Consider the following 26,751-nt stretch of genomic DNA (forward strand, 5'->3'; position numbering starts at 1 on the left):
GCTGAGCCTGCGCGTCCAGAGCCTGTGCTCCACAACGGAAGAGGTCATAACAGTGAGAGGCCCGCGTACTGCAAAACAAAACAAAACAAAAAAACTCTCCAGATAACCTGAATGGCTCTCTCTCCTCCTTCCCTTTTTTTTTTTTTTTTTGTGGTACGCGGGCCTCTCACTGTTGTGGCCTCTCCCGTTGCGGAGCACAGGCTCCAGACGCGCAGGCTCAGCGGCCATGGCTCACGGGCCCAGCCGCTCCGCGGCATGTGGGATCTTCCCGGACCGGGGCACGAACCCGTGTCCCCTGCATCGGCAGGCAGACTCTCAACCACTGCGCCACCAGGGAAGCCCCCTCCTTCCCTTCTTAACTCAAATGATACCCTTTTGGGGAGCTTCCCCAACCACCTGACTGAAAACTGCACCCATCTCAGCTCCTACTTTACTTTGGCCATCATGTACATCACCCTGTGACCTCTGTCTTATGTCCTATCGTTGTGTGTATTCCTTCACTAGCACACGAGCTCCCCCAAGGGCAGGGAATTTTATTTTGTTTACTGCTATAGCCTCAGAGACTAGAACAATGCCTGACGCATAGTAGGCACTCACTCGACAGCTGTTAAAGAAATGAATAAAAACACATTTGTTTTAAAAAAGAAGTTTTGTCTTTATTAATAATAAACCAGTGAAGTTCAGTTTAAAATAACATTAAAAAGATGTTACGTCTTTTAATGCAATGTTAGCCCTTTATTACCGGGACCACTGTGAGCCGATGGAAGCTATGAACCCCCCTCTCCCTGCTCCCTGCCACCTCCCCAAATCCAGTACAATTTCAAGATATTCTGAGACTTTCCTGAAGTCTGTTTATAAACTTCTAAAGGGTCCACTGACCCCAGGGTAACAGCACCTGGCTTAAAGCGTCCTCTGGCTTGGAATCACGATTTCTCCCCTATTCTAGTGGCTCAAGGAATACGTATGACTCAAGTATCAGTCTTCCCCCACCACACCCCACCATTAGCCAGTTAAGTGTTACAGAGATACCTTCTACACAGGATTCACCAGTTAGCGAGGGTGAGCACAATGTCTGCAGTTGAGACCATGATAAACACCCAGATGAAAGCTGAAAGATCGAGTGAATAATCCAGAGATTTCAAACAGTACAGATGTTTATAGAGCACAGCCCAAATATCCGGTAAAGTGAATTTTTTGCTTGTCAGCTAAAAGTCTGGAGTCACAATCTCAGAAAGATAGAAAAATCAGGATCTATTTCACATAGAATATACGTTTCAAATTTTACTATTTAAAGAGCAAAGTAATAGGGAATATGCACATTTACCCAAGTGAAGTTGTCCATTAAATAGAAATCAAATACTTTGTAATAAAGACTATCCAGCTAAAAACTGACTATGAGATCAGTAAAACAACAAGAGTGATTTGACTGTGTTTTATTTCAGTGGGCACACTTTATTCGTAATTGTCTCCAGGAAAACTAGGCTAGGTCTCAACCGGCAGCAGTCACAGTTATTAAGCAAGTAAATACACCACCACTTTCACGTTCTCCTTTATTTCTTTATGTCTTCAGTCTCATCTGGCTCTTTCTCTTGATGCTCTCTTTCCCACCTCATTTCTTTTAACTCTTGTCTGTATTTCCGTTCAATGAACCGCTTCTGATGGGCCATCTGGGGAAAGTTATCTGACACGAGGAGATATATTTTACACTTAATAAAGGAGAGCCACCAGTGCACAGAATGATGCGAACTAAACATACACACATACGAACGAACATGTATTCATAGGAAATCTATACAGTTGTATTTTGTAAGGCAAGAGAAAAAAAAATTGTTTGCTTTCTTCTCTTCTTCTTTTATCATTCGGGAACACAGTGGAAGTCTGGATCAGCACTCGATTCTGGATTTCAATATCTGATGTGAACTCGAGCAGAAAAGGCACCGAAATACACAGGTATGTTAAAACATAGACATGTGGCTTCAGAATGTTCCCAGCTAGGTGTTTAACACAGTTCTCCTAGCAACAAGTGATTTTCAGGGAGAGATTAAAGGCTATAGCAAAAGGGAGTTGTATATTTTTACAAAGCTTAAACCAAAAACTTCAAACAAATAACGATATTATCACACCATTATTTACCAACAATTAGAATTTCTGAAAAGAGTAAAAAGATCAGATGGACAAAAGGAGGCCACACCCTAAGTCATTATTTCTGATAATTCAATTGGTGAAGTTTATCATGAGAAGCTAAAAGCTATATGGGCAACGGCAACTCAAGTACAGCACTTTCATTTGGTGAAAGGAAACATGTCACTCAATAGCACAGTTTAAACTACATTTAGTTTGATATCTGACCCCTCTCAAGAGTGTTGACACAGTGGAAATCTTGAATAAGATGTAAACATTTTACAATTCACTTGTTATTTGTGGTATATAATGAGTGTAGCAATGGAGTGAGAAATCAAATATGGAACAAGAAAAAGTCATTTTACACACTTGGTCAACAAACACTTACACACTTCAGCAACAAATATCACAAAGGGATGCATGCACGAATGAGAGCAACACAAGTTATCTGGTAACAGAGGAGAAGGACACCGTTCTCCCTAACCGGGTACAGGTCTGTTAAACACAAGAGGTACTACTTCATATTTAAAAATAGGAAGAATCAGCACGGCATGTTTGGGGGAAAGTTTGATTTTGTTAAGGTTGAAGCATAATAAACGTGGACATAAATATATAGTATATTCCTAACCCCCCTTCCTTTAAGCACAGTGCCCCACTTTTCACCCCAGATGGGAGGAGGGGCCGGGAGGGTGGTAGGAAAAGGATCTGAAAGGCAGGTGGTGAATCACCTAAGACCTAAGAGTCAGTGATTGACTTTAAACAAAAGAGGAGCATAATGGCATATTTTAGAAATAAAACAGCAATAAAATCCTATTCTCTAAACAATATTAATTTGATTCCTTATGTATTGTATAAAACACAGGTTTCAAGTATTAAGAGTACTTAATTCCACCACTCAGATCTAGCCATAGATAAACTTTTAGAATATATCCTTATAATAAGCCCTTTTCCTATGAAGTAAAGTTATACGCCACACACACACGCAATGTAAATGTGCACATATATTACACAGACACATGAACACTTAAAATCATTCCCCCAGCCATCCTTACACTGGGGGAGTATAGTTATAGGCACATTTTGATGGGTATGCTTGGGTTGGTAAACTACTGCCCACAGGCCAAATACAGCCCTCTACCTGTGTTGGTAAATAAGATTTTATTGGAACACAGACACCAGCCATCTGCATACTACCCGAGCCTACGGGCTACAGTGGCAGAGGTGCATAATTGTGACAGAGTACTTACTATCTGGTCCTTTATAGAAGATGTTTGTCAATCTCTGGGATAATTTACTTAAACATTTCCCTACTTTCAAACATGCAGTTTGATTGGTTGATTTTTTGGCTATTATAAACCAAGTTGTCACATTTATCATGGTAGGTGAACTTTAGCACATAGCTCCAATTATTTTCTTAGGTTTGACTCCTAGAAATGAAATCTCTAGATCCAAGGGTATGAACCTCTTTAAGGTACAGACAGCCAATCTGTTTTCCAGAAGTTTAAACAATTCCCTTCCACCAGTAAGTACGTGGAGGCCAGTCTCAGAATCAGCTATCTCTCCAGTATGTTTTATGGTTGAAAGCAAACAAACCAAAAACTCAAAAGATCACCTTTAACAATCCTATAGCTGGAAGATGGAGTCTCATTTTTATTTCAATATGTGATTATACGCATATAAAAAAGCTCCACAACAGAGTCAACAGAACTCTCAGTGAAGATTCCATGGACATGGGACCCTGGTAACACCAGCTTCTGCCCCCAGGGCTCCTCACCCTGCCCCCACCCACAAGCTATCACCTGCCAATTACCACTTGGTTCCCGGCCCTCCTGCCTTTCCTGGAATCTCTCCCAGGCTGAGCATCCAGGGCCTCTTTACCTTTAGCTTCCCGCACTTTGCTCTCGCCCACACTGAGCTGGCATTTAAAGCATGAGGGAACTGCACTGTCAGGTTTTACCCACAGGTTCTGCTGAGCGGCACGATATACCTCAGAAGAAAACTTCCTTGCACTTAAGCCTTCAATTTACAAAAGACTCTGTAGCTACCTATAGGGTCAATTACATAATTGAAGTTTCTTCAACCCAGCCATCCCACTCTTGGGAATCCAACCCTTAGAACTAAAAGCAGCAATACAGAGACTTTTATTATCAACAATGATAAAAAGACAGAAACAGTGTCCACCAAAAATTTTGAAAGCTGAATAAAATACGGCATGAAATATTATGTAGCCCTTAAGAAAGAATGAATTGGAGCCACTATGACCTGCAGGGCTGCCCGTGATGTATTATTTAGCAAGAAAAGAGAGACGCAGAGAAGTATGTAAATATCCTGTCTTAATAAAACAATGGCCAAAAACTAAAAAGAAAAAAACCATCACAGGTTTAAGATTTTAGAAGTATAGAGAAATATGTAGAATGAAATATACTAAGTCACTCACATGGGTTACCTGTGCTGAGAGTGGGACTCTATACAAAACAGGAAAATGAAAATCAAAAAGCATTTGGGAATACTTTTTTTTTTTTTTAATTATAAGCCCATTTTATACATATCTTACATTCTACTACACTCTGTCTGGAGAATAATTATGAAGAAAAGATCACATTTTATCAGTACTTACCATTTTTCTACTTCCCCATTTTCTTTCCATAAAATATTCATTACATTATGAACATATAATTATAGAAAAAGAGATAGGCTTACATTTTTCAAGTGCATCCATTGCTGCTCCCATTTCTGCTTGCTGAATACTATTAAATAAAATAAAGACAAGGTACATTTTAAAGATTTTTTTTTCAAAAACACAAAGTATGGCTCCAAATTATTCAGGCTGATTTTCATGTTTGGTTCATAAAATTTTATCTGATTACTTCTACTGTCACATACTGAATTGCACAGATAGGAATACATACAAGGGCATGCAGAAATGTCATTTATTTGCACAAAGCCTGTTAAGTTATTCATTCCACACCTTTAACACTGCAATAAAATGCCTTCCATCTATATTAGGTCTGAAGTATTTCTTACTTAAATTTGAACATCTTCAGTGTAAAGTTTAAGAGGCAAAGAGTAAAAAAATACACGTGTAGACAGACTTCAAATCATTTCTCAGTTTAAGATATAAATTGGAAGGTTCAAAGAAAGGTGATAACATACGAAATTCTTTTTACCTGAAGATGTGAGCATTTTCTACAAAGCTCAAGTGAGTAGTAATAAGAGATCAAGTGTCTAATGGCTGTGTCATGCATGACATGTTTTATGAAATGCTTGCAGCAGTGTTGGGTAACTTAAACTGGACAGACCTTACCTGTGCACCAGGTAATGTGCTTTCCTCAAGGTAGCCAAAGCCCTTTATGCAATGGCATTCCCACTGCTCAAGGCCGATTCTCAAGTTTGGGGCTGAGCTTGGTGGGGACATTAAGTCTTGGGATTCACTTTGCTATTACCCTCGAATACTCTATACTCTGAGTTTAAAAAGACAGGCTGCAGAGTTTGGAAATACCAAGCAGGCACCTGCCAGACACACAGGATGTTCATGTGAAGAAATTTAAAGTATCTTCTTCTCATACCTTGGGCCTTTCCCACAGCCGATTCTTTCTCCCTTGAAGTAGACAGCCACGGTATAGGTCCTAGCATGGGATGGCCCCACTGTCTGCAGAGTCCTGGAAGGAAAAGGAAAAACATTAATTACGTAAAGTGTTACTTAATTGTTATTGCTAATATATAACTCCAAGAAAAACCATGTGACTTTTGCTTAGAGAGAGGAAGGTAAAATTAACAGGAAAATTAAAGGAGTAAGGTTTTGATTTGCTAATGTGACAAATATAGAGAGCTTTGAAGTAGGAAATTTTTAAAATTCTACAGTGGATTTTTATGTATACATATTTTTCCCAAAGCATTATAAACAGTATCTGAAGGCGAACAACGAAGGGTAAAATATTTTTTAACAATTTCCAAGTGTTATTCCTAGTATCATAAAATTAACAAACTTTTGTCAGTGAAAAGTTAGCCATTTCAGTCTGTTCACTGTTTTTCAGTGCTAATCACAGCGAAAAATCATAAATATCTGGGTAATACACCTCAAGCCAGAGCTGAATGGCTTCACATCCTTTACGGATTCTTTCTAATGTCTGGTATCTTATCTAAAAGATCAGAAAATATATTTAATTTCTGAAACATCAGAGATCATTTCAAAGGTATGCTATGATGTGGAGTACACAACACAATTGCCAAAAAACAAAACTCCAGGTACTCTGGATTTTAATGACAAGGTGCAGATTTCAAATGTGGTAAAACTGATAACTTCATGGAAAAGGGAAATTAAATGCAGCCAACAAAGATAATGGAATGAACACAGTAATCTTGAAAAAACTATGTAAAACAACCCCATCATCTTGATAAAAAAGAACAAGCTCATCGCATACTTTCATTTGGGGGATATATGAGAAGGGAGCAGTCGTCTCCTTTGTGTGTATATACTCACTAGGATGAAAGCACATGATGGCTTCTTAAAGGTAGTGCTTATTATAGTAATCATGCTGGCGCTATGAGAAGTTATCATCCTCATTTTATTTATTGAACTTTAATTATCACTTTGATGAGGAAATACTTTGAGCCTTTCATGTAATACAGTTTGGATGTTCATTATGCTTATTAGACACATGTTAAAGTGCTATTTCTAAACATTTGGGTTTTTCCCCAATAAATAAAGGAATCACTGTTTAGCAGTGACAGCTTCTTGGGACAATTTATAGCAGCCTGCTGTGGGGTGACTCAACCTTCTCTTGGCCTCAGTTTTTCTTTTAGTGAAAAAGCCTATAACGTGTTGTGACTATTAAATAAAAACATAAAAAAGGATTTAAATTCCCGGCTGCCACTCTGGTGTTTTCCCTTGAGTACTGTGAAGTTGAAGTCCACAGGAAGGGGGCTTTTATTCCATATGAAACACTCACACAAATGTGTGTACTTGCACCCGTGTGTGTACAGAGACGGGGGTAACCCAGTACTAAAACTAGATACTTAAACATCCTTAAAAACACATACCCAGACCATACCTTGGGAGGCAACCCACTTATTTTGATAATCCCTCCCTTTTATAATTCCTCTTTGAAACCACCTTCTAAGACCACCTTCTGAGACCACCCTCTGAAACCACCTTCTGAGTGTCTCATGATAATTACTCTATTTCAGAGTCAAACCTCCTGTTTTCATCAAAACTGGTGTTACGTGTTTAGTGACCTGCGTTTCCTTTGAATAACTTTTGGCTACCACGCAAAGGATAAAGATGTGTCACTAAAGATATTCAAATGTACACAGCAGCTTTTAGTATACATTCTGAAAAGAGAAGTTCCAAATATTTGAATAACACAGCAGCGGTGATGAACTGCCCTGCTTCTTACAGTGATTGCCTCTCAGGCAATCGGGACAGAGGCCAGCAGGGCTTCAAAGAGAGTGGAGAGAGACACACAAGTACTGTTACAAACAAACAAGCACCCGCCATCTAATCTAGATGTGTAGGCAGCAGGGGTTATAAGAAATAAGAAGACAACTATAAGAATGTACATAAAACAATTTAACCAAAATTTTTCTGATCTTGATCAGAAAAATTATCTGAGCATGTCTTTCTCCCAGGGAGAAGTTCCCAAACCATTTTAGACATGGAAGAAAGCACAGATAATCGAATGTGACCCACTTACTTAGAGCTCAAAGACTGAGAGGCCCAAAGAGTTTGAGTGTTGAGCCCAGTCAGAGCCAAGACGTCTCCATGCACGACTCATGTGGCCATCACCCCACAGTGATTAGTTTTTCCTCCAGGCACATAGAGCATTACTCTAAGCTTCCCGGATCCAACAGCCTGTGGGCAGCAGGTACTCACTTGTACAGAGGAATGTCTGGCTCTTTTCCTTCTGTCCTAAGTGTCAAGCAACACTGCTGAAGCTGGGATTTGGGGTCATTCCAATCCTGATTCAAAATGAACTCCTGCAACAAGTCCCCAAAAAGTATTTAGTAAAGGGTTCTAGAATCACCAAGCACAGAGCATACAACCAATTTAAATTTTATAGGAGCTTACTTTTAATCGTGGAAAGAAACAAACATTCATGAAAGTATGAACATATTCCAAATCCTTATCAATGTACAGAGCTGCAATAAATGCTGAAAAAGAGAATACGTAAAAATAAGCCACAATGCATTGCCATTTACTAGAAAGAGTACGAGTCCTAGACTTTTAAGAAACGTTAACTTCCAAGCCCTCTTTATTTTTTAGCATTACTGTTTCATCTTTCTTCAAACAAGAACTACTCTTTATCACTAATATCAGAAGCAGCAATAGAGATGTGTGATTAAGATGCAAAACCACAAAGACCAAATTACGTTTGACTAAGGGATAAATGAATAATTAGTTAAAACGATACATAAAATGCTGCTGTACAGCAGGGAAAGAATGACATCTGGGAACACAACCATGTCAACATCAAATAAATCAAAATAAAACTTGAAGATCAGATATGATGCCAGAATGAGCACATCCTTGGGGCCTCCTATTCTTAACACCAATCTTGAGGAGATCACCCATTTACAAGGGTTTGTGTTACCTTTCATGAACAGATATGGGACAATTTATAGATTCAATCTGCTGAAACAGAGAAAAAATTAATACTGGGCTTAATGACAATAAAACAATATAACCAAATTTGCATTAAAAAATGGTGACCCCAAAGACAGTTTCATTAAAAGGCACCTTCACCACACAAACAAACGGTGAGTTTTTAAAAGAAGGAATAAAAATAGCTTTTGTTGAGCTAAAAAAAGCCAGTGAGACTGATGATCACTCAACTTACTTTTTTTCTAATTCTAATCTTAAGTTACTTTTCTTTAATTGAAAAAGAAGTTCTTTTAAGCTCCTTAGTCAGATTGCCTTTGCACTTTGTAAATCAGCTGATCTTACATGGTAGACTTTAATATCTTTATATAATTCCAATTGCCAAAAATACCAAAACATTAAAAAAAAAAAAGGTCCCAAGGCCCAGTGAATGGCCCACTTATTTTACAGTAGTATCAGAAACAATAAAATTGTATGTATAATCCTTTAGTTAGCTATAATAGGATTACTTATAATGCTACGAGACCATATCAGAAACTGCAAAAGATGACATTGTCCATAGAGCTTTGAGTTCATTCACAACAATAGATAATAGTTTTAGTATTTAGTGAATAAATTACCTTCTTTCTTCTAGGCCTCTATCTAAAGGCTGCTGGGTGGCAAAAACAGCTATGATTCACTATTTCCAATCTTCACATTCTGTTACTGTTTCACACAAAGAGATGTGATGCCTGAGCATTAGGATGGAGGGGCGTAGGGTGAGGAGGGGGGAGCACTAGTGAACACAGACTGAACATAAATTCATTATCAACAAGCCTTTTTTTTTTTAATTTTTATTGGAGTATGGTTGCTTTACAATGTTGTGTTAGCCTCCACTCCTCATTATTCACAAGTCTTAATTCCAAATTATTCCCCTTCAAACAAGCTTTGGAGAGAAGCATAAATAAAAATTAAAATAGAGAAGAGGTTCCTTTAATCAGAACATAATAATAATGAGAAGCAGCATAAATTTGGTCCATTGATTTAAACTTGAATCTGCAGGTTAAGAGAAAAGCTTTATTCCCTAGGACTCACATTCCAAAAGGTCGGCCAAGGTCTTGGTCCTAAGGGCCACGGGCCTCTTGGTCTTGTCATTGGTGATGGCATATTCCTGCATGCCCAGTTCCTCGGCTACCTTGGCTTGAGTTCTGTTATTCACCAAAGAGCTTCGCAACAGCTGGCCAAAAGGAATTGAGGTACATTTAGAAACCATTTCACTTTTGGTCTCTCTCTTGCTCCTGTCTTGGGCCCACCCAGCCTAGACCACAGGGACACCTAGGCAAGCAATGGCTTAAGTTCTCAACCACCACCCCCAGGCAACAGTGACAAATTCCACATGCGTCTAGTTTCTCCTTAATAACTTACTCTGCTCTTGGATTTTACCTAACTGACATTTAAACAGTTCATTTAGTTGTTTAGTAGCAGTGAGCAGTGTTGGGGGAGATGCTATACTATACTAAAGGTCAAAGATTCCATTAAGTTTAATGTTATTAAATCAAGGAGCATTAAAACTTAAAAAAAAATCAACTTATTGAAGTATAATTTGCATATAATAAAATGCACCCATTTTAAGTATAGTTAAATGAGTTTTGACAAGCTTCTACATTTCTGTTACCCCAAACAAGCTCCCTGGCCCCTTGGCGATCAATCAATCCAATCCATCTATCAGCAGGCAAACTTGACCTACTTTCTGTCACTGTACGTTAGTTTTCAAGGAGCATTTTTTAAAAAGTCAAAAATAAGCTTCACATTTTATGGCACTGATGCTAATTTTGATACCATAGGATTTGGGGAAGTGACGCTTTAGTATTATTTAAAATACTGAAATTATTTATTTACATTTTACTTTCGTTCTTTAAAGATTTATATTGTGTGTATATATATATATATATATATCAGATTTATATGTATATATATATATATATAAAGATTATATATACTATATATCCTGACTCATAGTTTTTCAAGCTGAGACCCTTTATATTTAATCAAATTAAAATACAATTTCCGTATTTCAACTTCAGGAATTCCAAACAAAAATTTCTACTAGGAATTTCAGTCAGCTAGCAGTCCTCTAAGGACTATCCAAGTAGTAACATTAAATAGTGCATGAAAATTGTACAACCAGTCTATTGTAGAGGTGCCCATAAAACAAGCATGGCTTAGGAATTTAGCAGTCACTGATCACTCACTAAAGGAAGGAGGGGAGGGAGGCTGGAGAAAGTGGGTAGATACGAAGATGAGAACTCACCAAACAGAAGCTGAAAGTAATTATCCCCAATCTCTTAAGATTTGGGGGAATAAAGTACCTAAAACTAGAACTTTTTCTTACAACAGATAAAACAAACTCTTGGTCTAGTACAATTCCTTCCTGCTAAGGAATAACCCTGACACCAGGGCCAAGGAACAGGAAGCAGCTGCAAGTTATGCTGGTATTATATCCCCTGCCATTCCACATCGCACTTCGTTTATTAGACGCAAGTTTTATGCTCTGTGGCTCCACAGTGTCAACTGAGCTTATGAAAATCAAGATTTATCCTCAATGCCTGAGACTGCATCCTTGACAACAGATAAATAAGAAACGATATGTTCTTAATTTGTCTGACAATGATGCATGAAGCAGAAATACAACTTGATCTTCATATGCCATGCTTGCTGTTGAGTCAGACTATTATTCTTTGCTTGTCTCTGCTCCTTTCCTCCTCCGATTGCCCCCTAAACTCAATCTTTTCTTCAATACAGTGTTTTCATTAAAATTAATATCCACAGAGAAGCTCAAAATTAAAAAGGCCTAGCATATAGCGTTAAAAGATGACACAACCGGACTTCCCTGGTGGCGCAGTGGTTGAGAGTCCACCTGCCAATGCAGGGGACACGGATTCGTGCCCCGGTCCGGGAAGATCCCACATGCCGCGGAGCGGCTGGGCCCGTGAGCCATGGCCGCTGAGCCTGCGCGTCTGGAGCCTGTGCTCCGCAACGGGAGAGGCCACAACAGTGAGAGGCCCGCGTACTGCAAAAAAAAAAAAAAAAAAAAGACACAACCAGGGAATTCCCTGGTGGTCTAGTGGTTAAGACTCGGCGCTTTCACTGCCGTGGCCCAGGTTCAATCCCTGGTCGGGGAATTAAGATGCTGCAAGCCACGCGGCGCAGCCAAAAAAAACAAAACAAAACAGAAATGCAACCATTAGGGAGTCCACCAGTCTAATATCTTGTAATTACAGAAAAACTGAGCTGGAAGCTGGAAGGGAGACATCTTTTTCAGTCTGGATTTATAATGGGGGAGGGGGAGGTTCACAAAGCACAGGCCATGGGGGAACAGGAGGGCTATTTGGAGAACATGGCTATGCTGCGTGAACTAGCTTCTCTCTCAGTATATGCTTTGGGTGAGAGGAGAAAACTCTAACTTGGGCTGCATGTATGGAGATTTCATAACTTAGGATCATGGCATGCCTGATGTACATATGAGCTCACACAAACCAAAATACGTCACTGGTTATTGGGCCCCAGCTGCTGCCTTCCAGCCTCAGGGCTCCGCATTCGGTGCTGAGCAGCAATGCCGTCTGACAGGGAAGGAGGAAAGCAGTGAGGACGTCAACAGAAACACTACCAATTTTATTTAAGATGTGCCCTGATGGGTCTTAAAGCACCAGCAGGGTGGCCAGCAGAAAGGGAGATCTTTCAGTTTTTGCCAAAACTTGGAGCCTGAACCAAGTCAGTGGGGGAGAAGGAAGATATAAATCATCCATATTTTTAGAGTCAGTTTAAATTTAGAAGATGAGTTGAAAAGAGGTAAGACCTTGCTCTTAAACAACAAAGTCTGAATGGCAGTTCTTTAAATGACAACCTCCATCCTTGGCCTTTGCTGAACCCTGTTTCAGAATAAATCATGCTGTTTGCCAACTAGTGAGATCAAGAGGGGATCACAAGGCAAAAAACCACCTAAAGTTATGGCAGTTCAGTGCAACAGCTGTGGAGGCTGATGCTATACCAGACCCTGGGCTGTTGGCTGAAGACACTGAGACAATCAACATCCCGCGGCTGCCCTCCGAGAGCCACTAACCTCTGAAGGAAGCCATACACAAAGTGGCCAATGCAATGCACTGTGACAGCTGCAGTGACAGCAGAGGCCACAGCACACGCAGGTACTCTTCTCCAACCCAGCTTTTCAAAAAGGCCTCCTGGAGGACCTGACCCCTGAGTAAAAACATTTCAGAGGCTTATTGACCCACCTGGCTGTTGTAACAGAATCATTAGTTAGTTCTGTCATAATGGTGCTCAGGCCTCTTCCAAGAACCAAGGGAGTAGAATTTCTGGACAAGTACGTTTTTAAAAATTTTATGTAGGTGGATTCTGATGAATGTAGAGTCAGAAGTGAAAAGAATGAATCTGCCAGTGGGAGAAGAATGGGTGCAATGGTCTGGGTGTTTGTGTCACTGCAAAATTCATATGTTGAAATCCTAACCCCTAAAGGTTAGGGGGTGGGGGGCCCTGGAAGGTGACTAGGTCATGAGAGTGGAGCCCTCATGAATGGGAGTCGTGCGCTTATAAAAGAGGCCCCTATCAGCACAGACGCCAGTGACAAGCAGGAAACACCAAGGCTGCTGCTGCCGCCACCAAGAAGCCTGTGTGCAAGCACAGGTCACTCACCACACCTCCCTTCTGGGGAGCCTGTGCAGCCCGCCACTGCCAGGGTCCCGTGATCCAGGGACAACTTCCCCGGGAGAACACACGGAGTGCCTCAGGCTGGTGCAACGTCATGCCGGCCTCTGCCGCCGCAGGCTCGCCCCGCACTCCGTACCCCTCCCTCCCCCAGGCCTGAGTGAGCCAGAGTCCCCAAATCAGTGGCTCCTTTAACCCCGTCCTGTCTGAGCGAAGAAAAGATGCCCTCAGGAGACCTACATGCAGAGGTGGGTCCAAATCCAAAGCTGAACCCCAGGAGCTGTGTGAACAAAGAATAGAAAGGGAAATCTCTCCCAGCAGCCTCAGGAGCAGGGGATTAAATCTCCACAATCAACTTGATGTACCGGCATCTGTGGAATACCTGAATAGACAACAAATCCTCCCAAAATTGAGGCGGTGGACTTTGGGAGCAATGATATATATATATTTTTCCTTTTTCTCTTTTTTTTTTTTTTTTTTTTTTTTTGCGGTAGGCGGGCCTCTCACTGTTGTGGCCTCTCCCCTTGCAGAGCACAGGCTCCGGATGCGCAGGCTCAGCAGCCATGGCTCACGGGCCCAGCCGCTCTGCGGCATGTGGGATCTTCCCAGACCGGGGCACGAACCCGTGTCCCCTGCATCGGCAGGCGGACTCTCAACCACTGCGCCACCAGGGAAGCCCCCTTTTTCTCTTTTTGTGAGTGTGTATGGGTATGCTTCTGTATGTGACATTGTCTGTATAGCTTTGCCTTTACTATTTCTCCTAGGTTCTGTCTGTCCTTTTTGTTTGTTTGTTTGTTAGTATAGTTTTTAGCGCATGTTATCATTGGTGGATTTGTTTTTTGGTTTGGTTGCTCTTTTCTTTCATTCATTCATTCTTTCTTTTTTTTTATTACTTTAAATTTTTTTTAATAATTATTTTTTATTTTAACAACTGAGAGCAACTGTAGGCTTGGGGTTGGCTTTCTGCATCTAATTTGTTTCTGGTTTCATATTTATTTTAGTTTAGTATTTAGAGCTTACTGTCATTGGTAGATTTGTTTATTGATTTGGTTGCTTTCTTCCTTTTTTTTTGTTTTTTAATATATGTATATTTTTTCCTTTTCCTCTTTCTGTGAGTGTGTAGGTGTATACTTCTTTGTGTGATTTTGTCTGTGTAGCTTTGCTTTTACTATTTGTCCTAGGGTTCTCTCTGTCCATTTTTGGCTTTTTTTTGTTTCTTTGTTTTTTAGTATAGTTTTTAGTGCTTGTTATCAATGGTGGATTTGTTTTTGGTTTGGTTGCTCTCTTCTTCCTTTCTTTTTTAAATTAATTTTCCACCTTTTTATTTTTAATAATATTTTTTTAGTAACTTTATTTTATTTATTTATTTTTTCTTTCTTTCTTCCTTTTTCTTTCTCTCTTTTCTTCTGAGCCGAGTGGCTGACAGGGTGTTGGTGCTCCAACTGGGTGTCAGGCCTGAGCCTCTGAGGTGGGAGAGCCGAGTTCAGGACATTGTTCCACGAGAGACCTCTGGGCCCCATATAATATCAAACAGCGAAAGCTCCCCCAGAGATCTCCATCTCAACGCTAAGACCCAGCTCCGCTCAACAACCAGCAAGCTACAGTGCTGGACACCCCATGCCAAACAACTAGCAAGACAGGAACACAACCCTATCGACTGGCAGAGAGGCTGCATAAAATCATAATGAGTCCACAGACACCCCAAAACACACCACCAGACGTGGACCTGCCCACCAGAAAGACAAGATCCAGCCTCATCCACCAGAACACAGGCACTAGTCCCCTCCACCAGGAAGCCTACACAACCCACTGAACCAACCTTATCCACTGGGGACAGACACCAAAAACAACAGGAACTATGAACCTGCAGACTGTGAAGAGGAGACACCAAACACGGTAAGTTAAGCAAAATGAGAACACAGAGAAATACACAGCAGATGAAGGAGTAAGGTAAAAACCCACTAGACCAAACAATTGAAGAGGAATAGGCAGTCGACCTGAAAAAGAATTCATAGTAATGATATAAAGATGACCCAAAATCTTGGAAATAGAATGGAGAAAATACAAGAAACATTTAACAAGGACCTAGAAGAACTAAAGAGCAAACAAATGATGATGAACAACAAAACAAATGAAATTAAAAATTCTTTAGAAGGAATCAATAGCAGAATAACTGAGGCAGAAGAATGGATAAGTGACTTGGAAGACAAAAGGGTGGAAATAACTACCACAGAGCAGAATAAAGAAAAAAGAATGAAAAGAATTGAGGACAGTCTCAGAAACCTCTGGGACATTAAACGCACCAACATTTGAATTACAGGGGTCCCAGAAGAAGAAGAGAAAAAAAAAAGTGACTGAGAAAATATTTGAAGAGACTATACTTGAAAACTTCCTTAATATGGGAAAGGAAATAATCAACTCCAGGAAGCACAGAGAGTTCCATACAGGACGAATCCAAGGAGGAACATGCCAAGACACATATTAATCAAACTATCAAAAATTAAATACAAAGAAAAAAATATTAAAAGCAGCAAGGGAAAAGCAACAAATAACAAACTAGGGAATCCCCATAAGGTTACCAGCTATCTTTCAGCAGAAACTCTGCAAGCCAGAAGGGAGTGGCAGGACATATTTAAAGTCATGAAAGGGAAAACCTACAACCAAGATTACTCTACCCAGCAAGGACCTCTTTCAGATTCGACTGAAAAATTAAAACCTTTACACACAAGCAAAAGCTAAGAGAATTCAGTACCACCAAACCAGCTTTACAACAAATGCTAAAGGAACTTCTCTAGGCAGGAGACACAAGAAGAGGAAAGGACCTACAAAAACAAACCTAAAACAATAAAGAAAATGGTAATAGGAACATACATGTCAATAACTACCTTAAATGTAAATGGATTAAATATTCCAACCAAAAGACACAGACTGGCTGAATGGATACAAAAAAAAAAGACCCATATATATGCTGTCTACAAGAGACCCACTTCAGACCTAGGGACACATACAGACTGAAAGTGAGGGGATGGAAAAAGATATTCCATGAAAATGGAAACCAAAAGAAAGCTGGAGTAGCAATTCTCATATCAGACAAAATAGACTTTAAAATAAAGACTATTACAAGAGACAAAGAAGGACACTACATAATGATCAAGGGATTGATCCAAGAAGAAGATATAACAATTGTAAATATTTATGCACCCAACATAGGAGCACCTCAATACATAAGGCAAATACTAACAGCCATAAAAGGGGAAATCGACAGTAACACATTCATAGTAGGGGACTTTAACACCCCGCTTTCACCAATAGACAGATCATCCAAAATGAAAATAAATAAGGAAATACAAGCTTTAAATGATACATTAAACAAGATGGACTTAATTGATATTTGTAGGACATTCCATCCAAAAACAACAGAATACACTTTCTTCTCAAGTGCTCAAGGAACATTCTCCAGGAGAGATCATATCTTGGATCACAAATCAAGCCTTGGTAAATCTAAAAAAATTGAAATCGTATCAAGTATCTTTTCTGACCACAACGTTATGAGACTACATAACAATTACCGGAAAAAAATCTGTAAAAAATACGAGCACATGGAGGCTAAACAATACACTACTAAATAACCAAGAGATCATTGAAGAAATCAAAGAGGAAATCAAAAAATACCTAGAAACAATTGAAAACGAAAAGACGACAACCCAAAACCTATGGGATGCAGCAAGAGCAGTTCTAAGAGGGAGGTTTATAGCAATATAATCCTACCTCAAGAAACAAGAAACATCTCAAATAAACCCTAAGCTTATACCTAAAGCAGTCACAGAAAGAAGAACAAAAACCCCCAAAGTTAGCAGAAAGAAAGAAATCATAAAGATCAGATCAGAAATAAATGAAGAAGAAATGAAGGAAACGAAAGCAAAGATCAATAAAACTAAAAGCTGGTTCTTTGAGAAGATAAACTAAATTGATAAACCATTAGCCAGACTTATCAAGAAAAAAAGCGAGAAGACTCAAATCAATAGAATTAGAAACGGAAAAGAAGAAGTAACAACTGACAGCGCAGAAATACAAAGGATCATGAGAGATTACTACAAGCAACTCTATGCCACTATAATGGACAACCTGGAAGAAATGGACAAATTCTTAGAAAAGCACAACCTCCCGAGACTGAACCAGGAAGAAATAGAAAATATAAACAGACCAATCACAAGCACTGAAATTGAAACTGTGATTAAAAATCTTCCAACAAACAAAAGCCCAGGACCAGATGGCTTCACAGGCAAATTCTATCAACATTTAGAGAAGAACTAAAACCTATCTTTATCAAACTCTTCCAAAATACAGCAGAGGGAGGAACACTCCCAAACTCATTCTATGAGGCCACCATCACCCCGATACCAAAACCAGACAAAGATGTCACAAAGAAAGAAAACTACAGGCCAATACCACTGATGAACACGGATGCAAAAATCCTCAACAAAATACTAGCAAACATAATCCAACAGCACATTAAGGGATCATGCACCATGATTAAGTGGGGTTTATCCCAGGAATGCAAGGATTCTTCAACATATGCAAATCAATCAACATGATACACCATATTAACAAACTGAAGGATAAAAACCATATGATCATCTCAATAGATGCAGAAAAAGCTTTCAACAAAATTCAACATCCATTTATGATAAAAACCTCCAAAAAGTAGGCATAGAGGGAACTTACCTCAACATAATAAAGGCCATATATGACAAACCCATGGCCAACATCATTCTCAATGGTGAAAAACTGAAACCATTTCCTCTAAGATAAGGAACAAGACATGGTTGTCCATTCTCACCACTATTATACAACATAGTTTTCAAAGTTTTAGCCACAGCAATGAGAGAAGAAAAAGAAATAAAAGAATACAAATCAGAAAAGAAGTAAAACTGTCACTGTTTGCAGATGACATGATACTATACTTAGAGAATCCTAAAGATGCTACCAGAAAATTACTAGAGCTAATCAATGAATTTCGTAAAGTAGCAGGATACAAAATTAATGCACAGAAATCTCTTGCATTCCTATACACTAATGATGAAAAGTCTGAAAGAGAAATTAAGGAAACACTCCCATTTACCACTACAACAAAAAGAATAAAATACCTAGGAATAAACCTGCCTAAGGAGACAAAAGACCTGTATGCAGAAAACTATAAGACAATGATGAAAGAAATTAAAGATGTTACAAACAGATGGAGAGATATACTATGTTCTTGGATTGGAAGAATCAACACTGTGAAAATGACTATATGGCCCAAAGCAATCTACAGATTCAATGCAACCCCTATCAAACTACCAATGGCATTTTTCACAGAACTAGAACAATAAATTTCACAATTTGTATGGAAACACAAAAGACCCCAAATAGCCAAAGCAATCTTGAGAAAGAAAAATGGAGTTGGAGGAATCAGGCTCCCTGACTTCAGACTACATTACAAAGCTACAGGAATCAAGACAGTACGGTACTGGCTCAAAAACAGAAATACAGATCAATGGAACAGGATAGAAAGCCCAGAGATAAACCCACTCACAGATGGTCACCTTATCTTTGATAAAGGAGGCAAGAATATACAATGGAGAAAAGACATCCTCTTCAATAAGTGGTGCTGGGAAAACTGGACAGGGACATGTAAAAGTTTGAGATTAGATCATTCCCTAACACCATACACAAAAATAAGCTCAAAATGGATTAAAGACTTAAATGTAAGGCCAGAAACTATCAAACTCTTAGAGGAAAACATAGGTAGAACACTCTATGACATAAATCACAGCAAGATCCTTTTGGACCCACCTCCTAGAGAAATGGAAATAAAAACAAAGATAAACAAATGGGACCTAATGAAACTTCAAAGCTTTTGCACAGCAAAGGAAACCATAAACAAGACCAAAAGACAACCCTCAGAATGGGAGAAAATATTTGCAAATGAAGCAACTGACAAAGGATTAATCTCCAAAATTTATAAACAGCTCATGCAGCTCAATAGCAAAAAAACAAACAACCCAATCCAAAAATGGGCAGAAGACCTAAATAGACATTTCTCCACAGAAGATATACAGACTGCCAACAAACACATGAAAGAATGCTCAACATCATTAATCATTAGAGAAATGCAAATCAAAACTATAATGAGATATCATCTCACACCAGTCAGAATGGCCATCATCAAGAAATCTAGAAACAATAAATGCTGGAGAGGGTGTGGAGAAAAGGGAACACTCTTGCACTGCTGGTGGGAATGTGAATTGGTACAGCCACTATGGAGAACAGTATGGAGGTTCCTTAAAAAACTAAAAATAGAACTACCATATGACTCAGCAATCCCACTACTAGGCATATACCCTGAGAAAACAGTAATTCAAAAAGAGACATGTACCAAAATGTTCATTGCAGCTCTATTCACAATAGCCCGGAGCTGGAAACAACCTAAGTGTCCATCATCGGATGAATGGATAAAGAAGATGTGGCACATATATACAATGGAATATTACTCAGCCATAAAAAGAAACGAAACTGAGCTATTTGTAATGAGGTGGATAGACCTAGAGTCTGTCATACAGAGTGAAGTAAGTCAGAAAGAGAAAGACAAATACCGTATGCTAACACATATATATGGAATTTAAAAAAAATGTCATGAAGAACCTAGGGGTAAAACGAGAATAAAGACACAGACCTACTTGAGAATGGACTTGAGGATATGGGGAGGGGGAAGGGTAAGCTGTGACAAAGCGAAAGAGAGGCATGGACATATATACACTACCAAACGTAAGGTAGATAGCTAGTGGGAAGCAGCCGCAGAGCACAGGGAGATCAGCTCGGTGCTTTGTGACCGCCTGGAGGGGTGGGATAGGGAGGGTGGGAGGGAGGGAGATGCATGAGGGAAGGGATGTGGGAACAGATGTATATGTATGACTGATTCACTTTGTTATAAAGCAGAAACTAATAAAAATATATATATAAAAAAAAAACCCAATCCAAAAATGGGCAGAAGACCTAAACAGACATTTCTCCAAAGATGATATACAGATTGCCAATGAACACATGAAAGGATGCTCAACATCACTAATCATTAGAGAAATGCAAATCAAAACTACAGTGAGATATCACCTCACACTAGTCAGAATGGCCATCATCAAAAAATTTATAAACAATAAATGCTGGAGAGGGTGTGGAGAAAAGGGAACCCTCCTGCACTGTTGGTGGGAATGTAAATTGACACAGCCACTATGGAGAATAGTATGGAGGTTCCTTAAAAAACTAAAAATAGAACTACCATATGACCCAGCAATCCCACTTCTGGGCATATACCCTGAGAAAACCATAATTCAAAAAGAGTCATGTACCACAATGTTCATTGCAGCACTATTTACAATAGCCAGGACATGGAAGCAACCTAAGTGTCCACTGACAGATGAATGGATAAAGAAGATGTGGCACATATACACAATGGAATATTACTCAGCCATAAAAAGAAACGAAATTGAGTTATCTGCAGTGAGGTGGATGGACCTAGAGTCTGTCATACAGAGTGAAGTAAGTCAGAAAGAAAAACAAATACCATATGCTAACACATATATATGGAATCTAAAAAGAAAAGGTTCTAAAGAACCTAGGGGCTGGACAGGAGTAAAGACGCAGACGTAGAGAATGGACTTGAGGACATGGGGACAGGGAAGGGTAAGCTGGGACAAAGTGAGAGAGTGGCATGGACATATATACACTACTAAATGTAAAATATATAGCTAGTGGGAAGCAGCCACAAGGCACAGGGAGATCAGCTTGGTGCTTTGTGACCACCTAGAGGGGTGGGATAGGGACGGTGAGAGGGAGATGCTAGAGGGAAGAGATATGGGGATATATGTATATGTATATTTTATTCACTTTATTATACAGCAGAAACTAACACACAATTGTAAAGCAATTATGCTCCAATAAAGATGTTAAAAAAAAACAACTAAATCAGAAGCTATCAAGAGAAAGAGGAACTTTTATTAAATAAGTAAATTTATTAAATGCTAAAAAAAAAGAAGCCTCATACTGATCTCTCGCCCCTTCCACCCTGTGAAGGTACAATGAGAAGTCTGCGAGCCAGAAGAGAGCCCTCAGCTGACCATGCTGGCACTCTGATCTCAGACTCTCAATCTCCAGAACTGTGAGCAATAAATTTCTGCTGTTCATAAGCCATCCTGTGTGTGCTATTTTGCTATAGCAGCCTGAACAGACTAAGACAGTAGGAAGGGGTTTTCCAGGATGACGAAGCAGCTCTATTAAAGCAAGAGGCCAGGACTTCCCTGGTGGCGCAGTGGTTAAGAATCCGCCTGCCAATGCAAGCGACACGGATTCGAGCCCTGGTCCAGCAGGATGCCACACGCCGTGGAGCAACTGAGCCCGCGCGCCACAAGTACTGAGCCTGAGCTCTGGAGCCTACAAGCCGCAACTACTGGGCCCACGTGCCACAAGTACTGAAGCCCACCCACCTAGAGACCATGCTCCGCAACAAGAGAGGCCACTGGGGTGAGAAGACAGTGCACCGCAAGGAAGAGTAGCCCCTGCTCGCCACAACTAGAGGAAGCCCGTGCGCAGCAACGAAGACCCAATGCAGCCAAAAAAAAAAAAAAGCAAGGGGCCATGACACAGTGAGGTGATTCCTGGGTGGAAATGGAGGAGAAATCTGAGCCTGGTGGGGAAGAGCTGACACAGGTGAGGCTGCCCAGCCTCTGGGCAGAGAGAGTCTTGCAGGTGATGTAAAGAAGTCTGTACTTTCCTATAAGGGAAGAGGAGTCCCAAAAGGTGTCAAATGGGAGCAGTGGCAAGGTGACTTTCCAATTATAGAAAGATCATTTTGGTGGATGGATTTGAATGGGGTAAGACATGAGGTTGGAAAGCCTGCAGATGTCGATGCTATAAATTACTATTTTACAAAGAAGAAACTTTTCTTAGTAGAAATCTTGAAAATGAACATTAAGCACCCAACTGAGCATGAGATGGTTATTAGACTGTTTTGCAAACAATGCCTTGAGTCAGATGTACTGGTAAAAAGCAAAAGATTTGGCGCCAAGCTGCCTGGGTTCAAACTACGGCTCTACCACTTCCTGGCTAGGTGACCCTGTATAAGTTACTAAATCTCTCTGAGGCTCAGTTTCCACATCCATTACATGAAGGAAGTAGTACCTACTTCACAGGGATGTAATGAGAATTAAAGTGAATGAGTATACAATCTAAGTACAATGACTGGCACATAATAAACACACAGAAACGTTAGTGCTGTTATTACTGGCATCATCATTATTAAGCAAGATATGCTTGCTCTTCGGTTATGGGAAAACGGTTATAGAAGGTTCTAGGAATTCCTCTGGATTTGTCTTCGATGAAAATATTCTGGATACCTGTCCACTGATAGTCTTCAAAGCTCTCCATTTTACTAAGTGCTAACCTGTCCTTAACAACTTTTTTTAACACCTCCCCACACCCCGCAAAAAAAGATAAAATTTAACTTGAAATTAGCAGAAAAAGCAAGGAAAGCTGTAGTTAGGGCTCTCTGTGAAGCTGAGAAAAAGACTGCTGAGTTCCTGAAGCAATGGCAAGGACCGACAAAAATATCACAAATTGCCAACTGTGATTCTGAGGATCCAGTATGTTTTCTATTATCTCAACATAGCAGTCTTTCCTAATTAGTGTAAACTTAAATTTTAATAAGAAAAAGGTTTATTGGTTTAAAATAAGCAAAGAAACATATTGGCACTCTTCCTTAAACTTCTATTCACTCTTGATTCTAAAGAGAAAACCACAGCTGTGGGACGTGAGCTACCAAAGAGGGCCATCTAGTGTAAAACAGTAGACTCTGATTTATTATTTTGAGGACTTTACTATAAGACCATGGGGTGAAAGTACAACATATTATTAAAAATGACAGTGATGTGCCACCCAGGTCTCTCATACCAACAGTGGTGGCCAGATGGCCTCCATTTCCCGTGATAACTAAAGAACTAGTTTATTTCTGGTAAATGCTCATATGTTCTTAAGTATTTAATATTAATTCAAGAGGAATTTCTTGTCCATACAAAAGAAGTTAACTTTAAGTGGTAATCAAACTGCTAATTTTAAACTAAATTTAAAATAATAGTATTCCTGATTTCCCATATAATGGTACATGGGACATAGGAGGAACATAACATTCAGTGAATAATATTCACCGAGTGAATGAATTAAAGGACCATATTTTGTTGGGCTTAGAAATTCTGCTGAAAAATTATATCTAAACATAGTCAAATAACCATATTCTCCCTAAATCCAATATTTGTGTGTCACATAAACTATTTCCAGGGTTCACAGTTGCAGAGATAAGACCCAATTCTATTGAAAGTGAAATATGTATAGAAACTGTAGAGATGCAAATGCTACCCGCTGGAGTGCAGGTCAGATACAAACAGCCAAATTATGACAGTGATGGAGAAATTCTCAAACAGGAGGCTGTGGAATCTGCCCTCTCAAAGAGATCTGTTAGATAGCTTGTTTGATTTATGCTTAGTGCTGTCTGAAGGCAGCAGGGAAGGATTAGATCACTGGTTCTCAAATTTTATCTGTAATCTTTGCTTTCTCATTACCCCAAATCATTCCTCTACAAACAAAAATTTCTGCAAGTTCATCTTGCTGGTGGACGCCTCCACTAGGCACACTGCCTTGCATATTTTAGGCATGGACTGACAACTATCTTTAGCTCGGAAACTTATAGTAAGGCTAAGAGAAAAGAATGAAATAGAGGTGAAAAAGATGCAAATGTTAAAAGTTGAAAGTGTGATAAGAGAGGCATTCTTGTCTAAATAAATGTTCGAGACCCTCTCCTATTTACCCTGACTCCATTGAGTAGGTTCTACCCTCAAAAACCAAAACTTCAGTCTATGAAATAGAACCTCTTCCCAATACATCCCAATTCAAACTCCATCATGCCAGCACAATTATATAAGCCTGACATTCGTTCCCAAACAGGCCTTCTTTTTTTTTTTTTGCGGTATGCGGGCCTCTCACTGTTGTGGCCTCTCCCGTTGCGGAGCACAGGCTCCGGACGCGCAGGCTCAGCGGCCATGGCTCACGGGCCCAGCCGCTCTGCGGCACGTGGGATCCTCCCAGACCGGGGCACGAACCCGTATCCCCTGCATCGGCAGGCGGACTCTCAACCACTGTGCCACCAGGGAAGCCCCCAAACAGGCCTTCTTGAACACCCAACTTATAGAACACTATAGATTTCCCCCATCAGCATTCAAAACTTGAAAACCACGATTTCATCTGCTCAACCGTCCTTATTCTCTATGAAGCGAGTGTGCAAGGGAACAGCTCTGAGCCAACTAATGCCTCACCGTAGTTGTGTGTTCTTTAATCACAATAATGAATAATTAGCCATCCTCTCCCTGCCTTCTGCCCAGCCAAATGCAACTGCAGTAAGTAATCCTCCGCATATTTTAAATTACTTTTAATCCTTAGACATTCATAAATAGTTTTCAGCTTCTTTTCTTACACATTAAAAAAACATGTTGTTTCCTTCCAATGCCACTTCCATTTTCCTCTCTGTATGACTTAGCTGCCCACAAAACTCTCATTCTTCTACTTATCAAATATGTATTGAGAGCCTACATATACCAGGCACTGCTGCACACACAGTGATAAATAAACACACGCTCTCATAGAACTCCCAGGCTAGTGGGACAGGGAAACTCAAATGAGTGCCAGGAAGGAAAAGAACACAGAAATTTGACTGGCAAGTTTCCCTTGCAGGCAGCAGTCATGCCGGAACTGACGTCTAATGCAGAGTAGGAGATACCAGGCAGCTGAGAGTAAGGGCGGGAAGCAGAATGGTCTCCAGGTAGGACATGTACAAACCCAATAGCAGGAGAGAGCTTGGAGGAACACAAAGCAGGCCAGGTAAGAGGTGCAGAGTGATAAGACGAATACGTGACACAAGGCTGGGCAGGTGGGCAGGCTTGTTCATTTCACTCTCCAAAGAAAAAATGAAGAGTATTAGACTGGAATATGATGATTATTCACTCAGCACATATGCTGAGCACTGATATGCCAGGACTGTCCAAGGACCCAGGGAATCAGGAGTCAAGAAGATAGACAGGAGTGAGCCAGAGTCCCCGAAGAGGCTGCTCCTTTAACCCTGTCCTGTCTGAGCGAAGAACAGACACCCTCCAGCGACCTACACGCAGAGGCGGGGCCAAATCCAAAGCTGAGACCCAGGAGCTGTGAGAACAAAGAAGAGAAAGGGAAACCTCTCCCAGCAGCCTCAGAAGCAGCGGATTAAAGCTCCACAATCAACTTGATGTACCCTGCATCTGTGGAATACATGAATAGACAACACATCATCCCAAATTGAGGAGCCCGGAGTCAGTGCTGTGCCTCTGAGGTGGGAGAGCCAACTTCAGGACACTGGTCCACAAGAGACCTCCCAGCTCCACATAATATCAAACGGCAAAAATCTTCCAGAGATCTCCATCTCAACACCAGCACCCAGCTTCACTCAACGACCAGCAAGCTACAGTGCTGGACACCCTAAGCCAAACAACTAGCAAGACAGGAACACAACGCCACCCATTAGCAGAGAGGTGGCCTAAAATCATAAAAAGTCTGCAGACACCCCAAAACACACCACCAGACGTGGACCTGCCCACCAGAAAGACAAGATCCAGCCTCATCCACCAGAACACAGGCACTAGTCCCCTCCACCAGGAAGCTTACACAACCCACTAAACCAACCTTAGCCACTGGGGACAGACACCAAAAACAACGGGAACTACGAACCTGCAGCCTGCAAAAAGGAGACCCCAAACACAGTAACATAAGCAAAATGAGAAGACAGAAAAACACACAGCAGGAGAAGGAGCAAGATAAAAACCCACCAGATCTAACAAATGAAGAGGTAATAGGCAGTCTACCTGAAAAAGAATTCAGAATAATGATGGTAAAGATGATCCAAGATTCTATTTCCCAGATCCAAAATCTTGGAAATAGAATAGACAAAATGCAAGGAACAGTTAACAAGGACCTAGAAGAACTAAAGATGAATCAAGCATCGATTAAAAACACAATACATGAAATAAAAAATACTCTAGATGGGATCAATAGCAGAATAACTGAGGCAGAAGAACGGATAAGTGAGGTGGAAGATAAAATAGTGGAAATAACTGATGCAGAGCAAAATAAAGAAAAAAGAATGAAAAGAACAGAGGACAGTCTCAGAGACCTCTGGGACAACATTAAACGTACCAACATTCGAATTATAGGGGTTCCAGAAGAAG

The 26,751-nt window shown here is 40.2% G+C and overlaps 1 protein-coding gene across 4 annotated transcripts in view; it reads right to left on the bottom strand.

Moving 5' to 3' along the window:
- Positions 1–1,417: 1,417 nt before the first annotated feature.
- DROSHA (drosha ribonuclease III) overlaps positions 1,418–26,751 on the bottom strand; it is a 133,895-nt gene continuing 108,561 nt past the window's right edge. For all 4 annotated transcript variants that reach the window (XM_081231262.1, XM_081231263.1, XM_081231265.1 and 1 more), the window contains 6 exons: positions 9,794–9,935; positions 8,189–8,271; positions 7,994–8,097; positions 5,688–5,780; positions 4,822–4,868; positions 1,418–1,681 (listed from right to left, as the gene is read on the bottom strand). In XM_081231262.1, the coding sequence (XP_081087388.1) occupies positions 1,551–1,681; positions 4,822–4,868; positions 5,688–5,780; positions 7,994–8,097; positions 8,189–8,271; positions 9,794–9,935 (600 nt within the window). In that variant the 3' untranslated portion in view covers positions 1,418–1,550. The remainder of the gene's footprint in view (positions 1,682–4,821; positions 4,869–5,687; positions 5,781–7,993; positions 8,098–8,188; positions 8,272–9,793; positions 9,936–26,751) is intronic.

Source organism: Mesoplodon bidens, assembly GCF_964165515.1.
Source record: "Mesoplodon bidens genome assembly, chromosome: 4".
In the NCBI taxonomy this organism is placed as follows: domain Eukaryota; kingdom Metazoa; phylum Chordata; class Mammalia; order Artiodactyla; family Ziphiidae; genus Mesoplodon; species Mesoplodon bidens.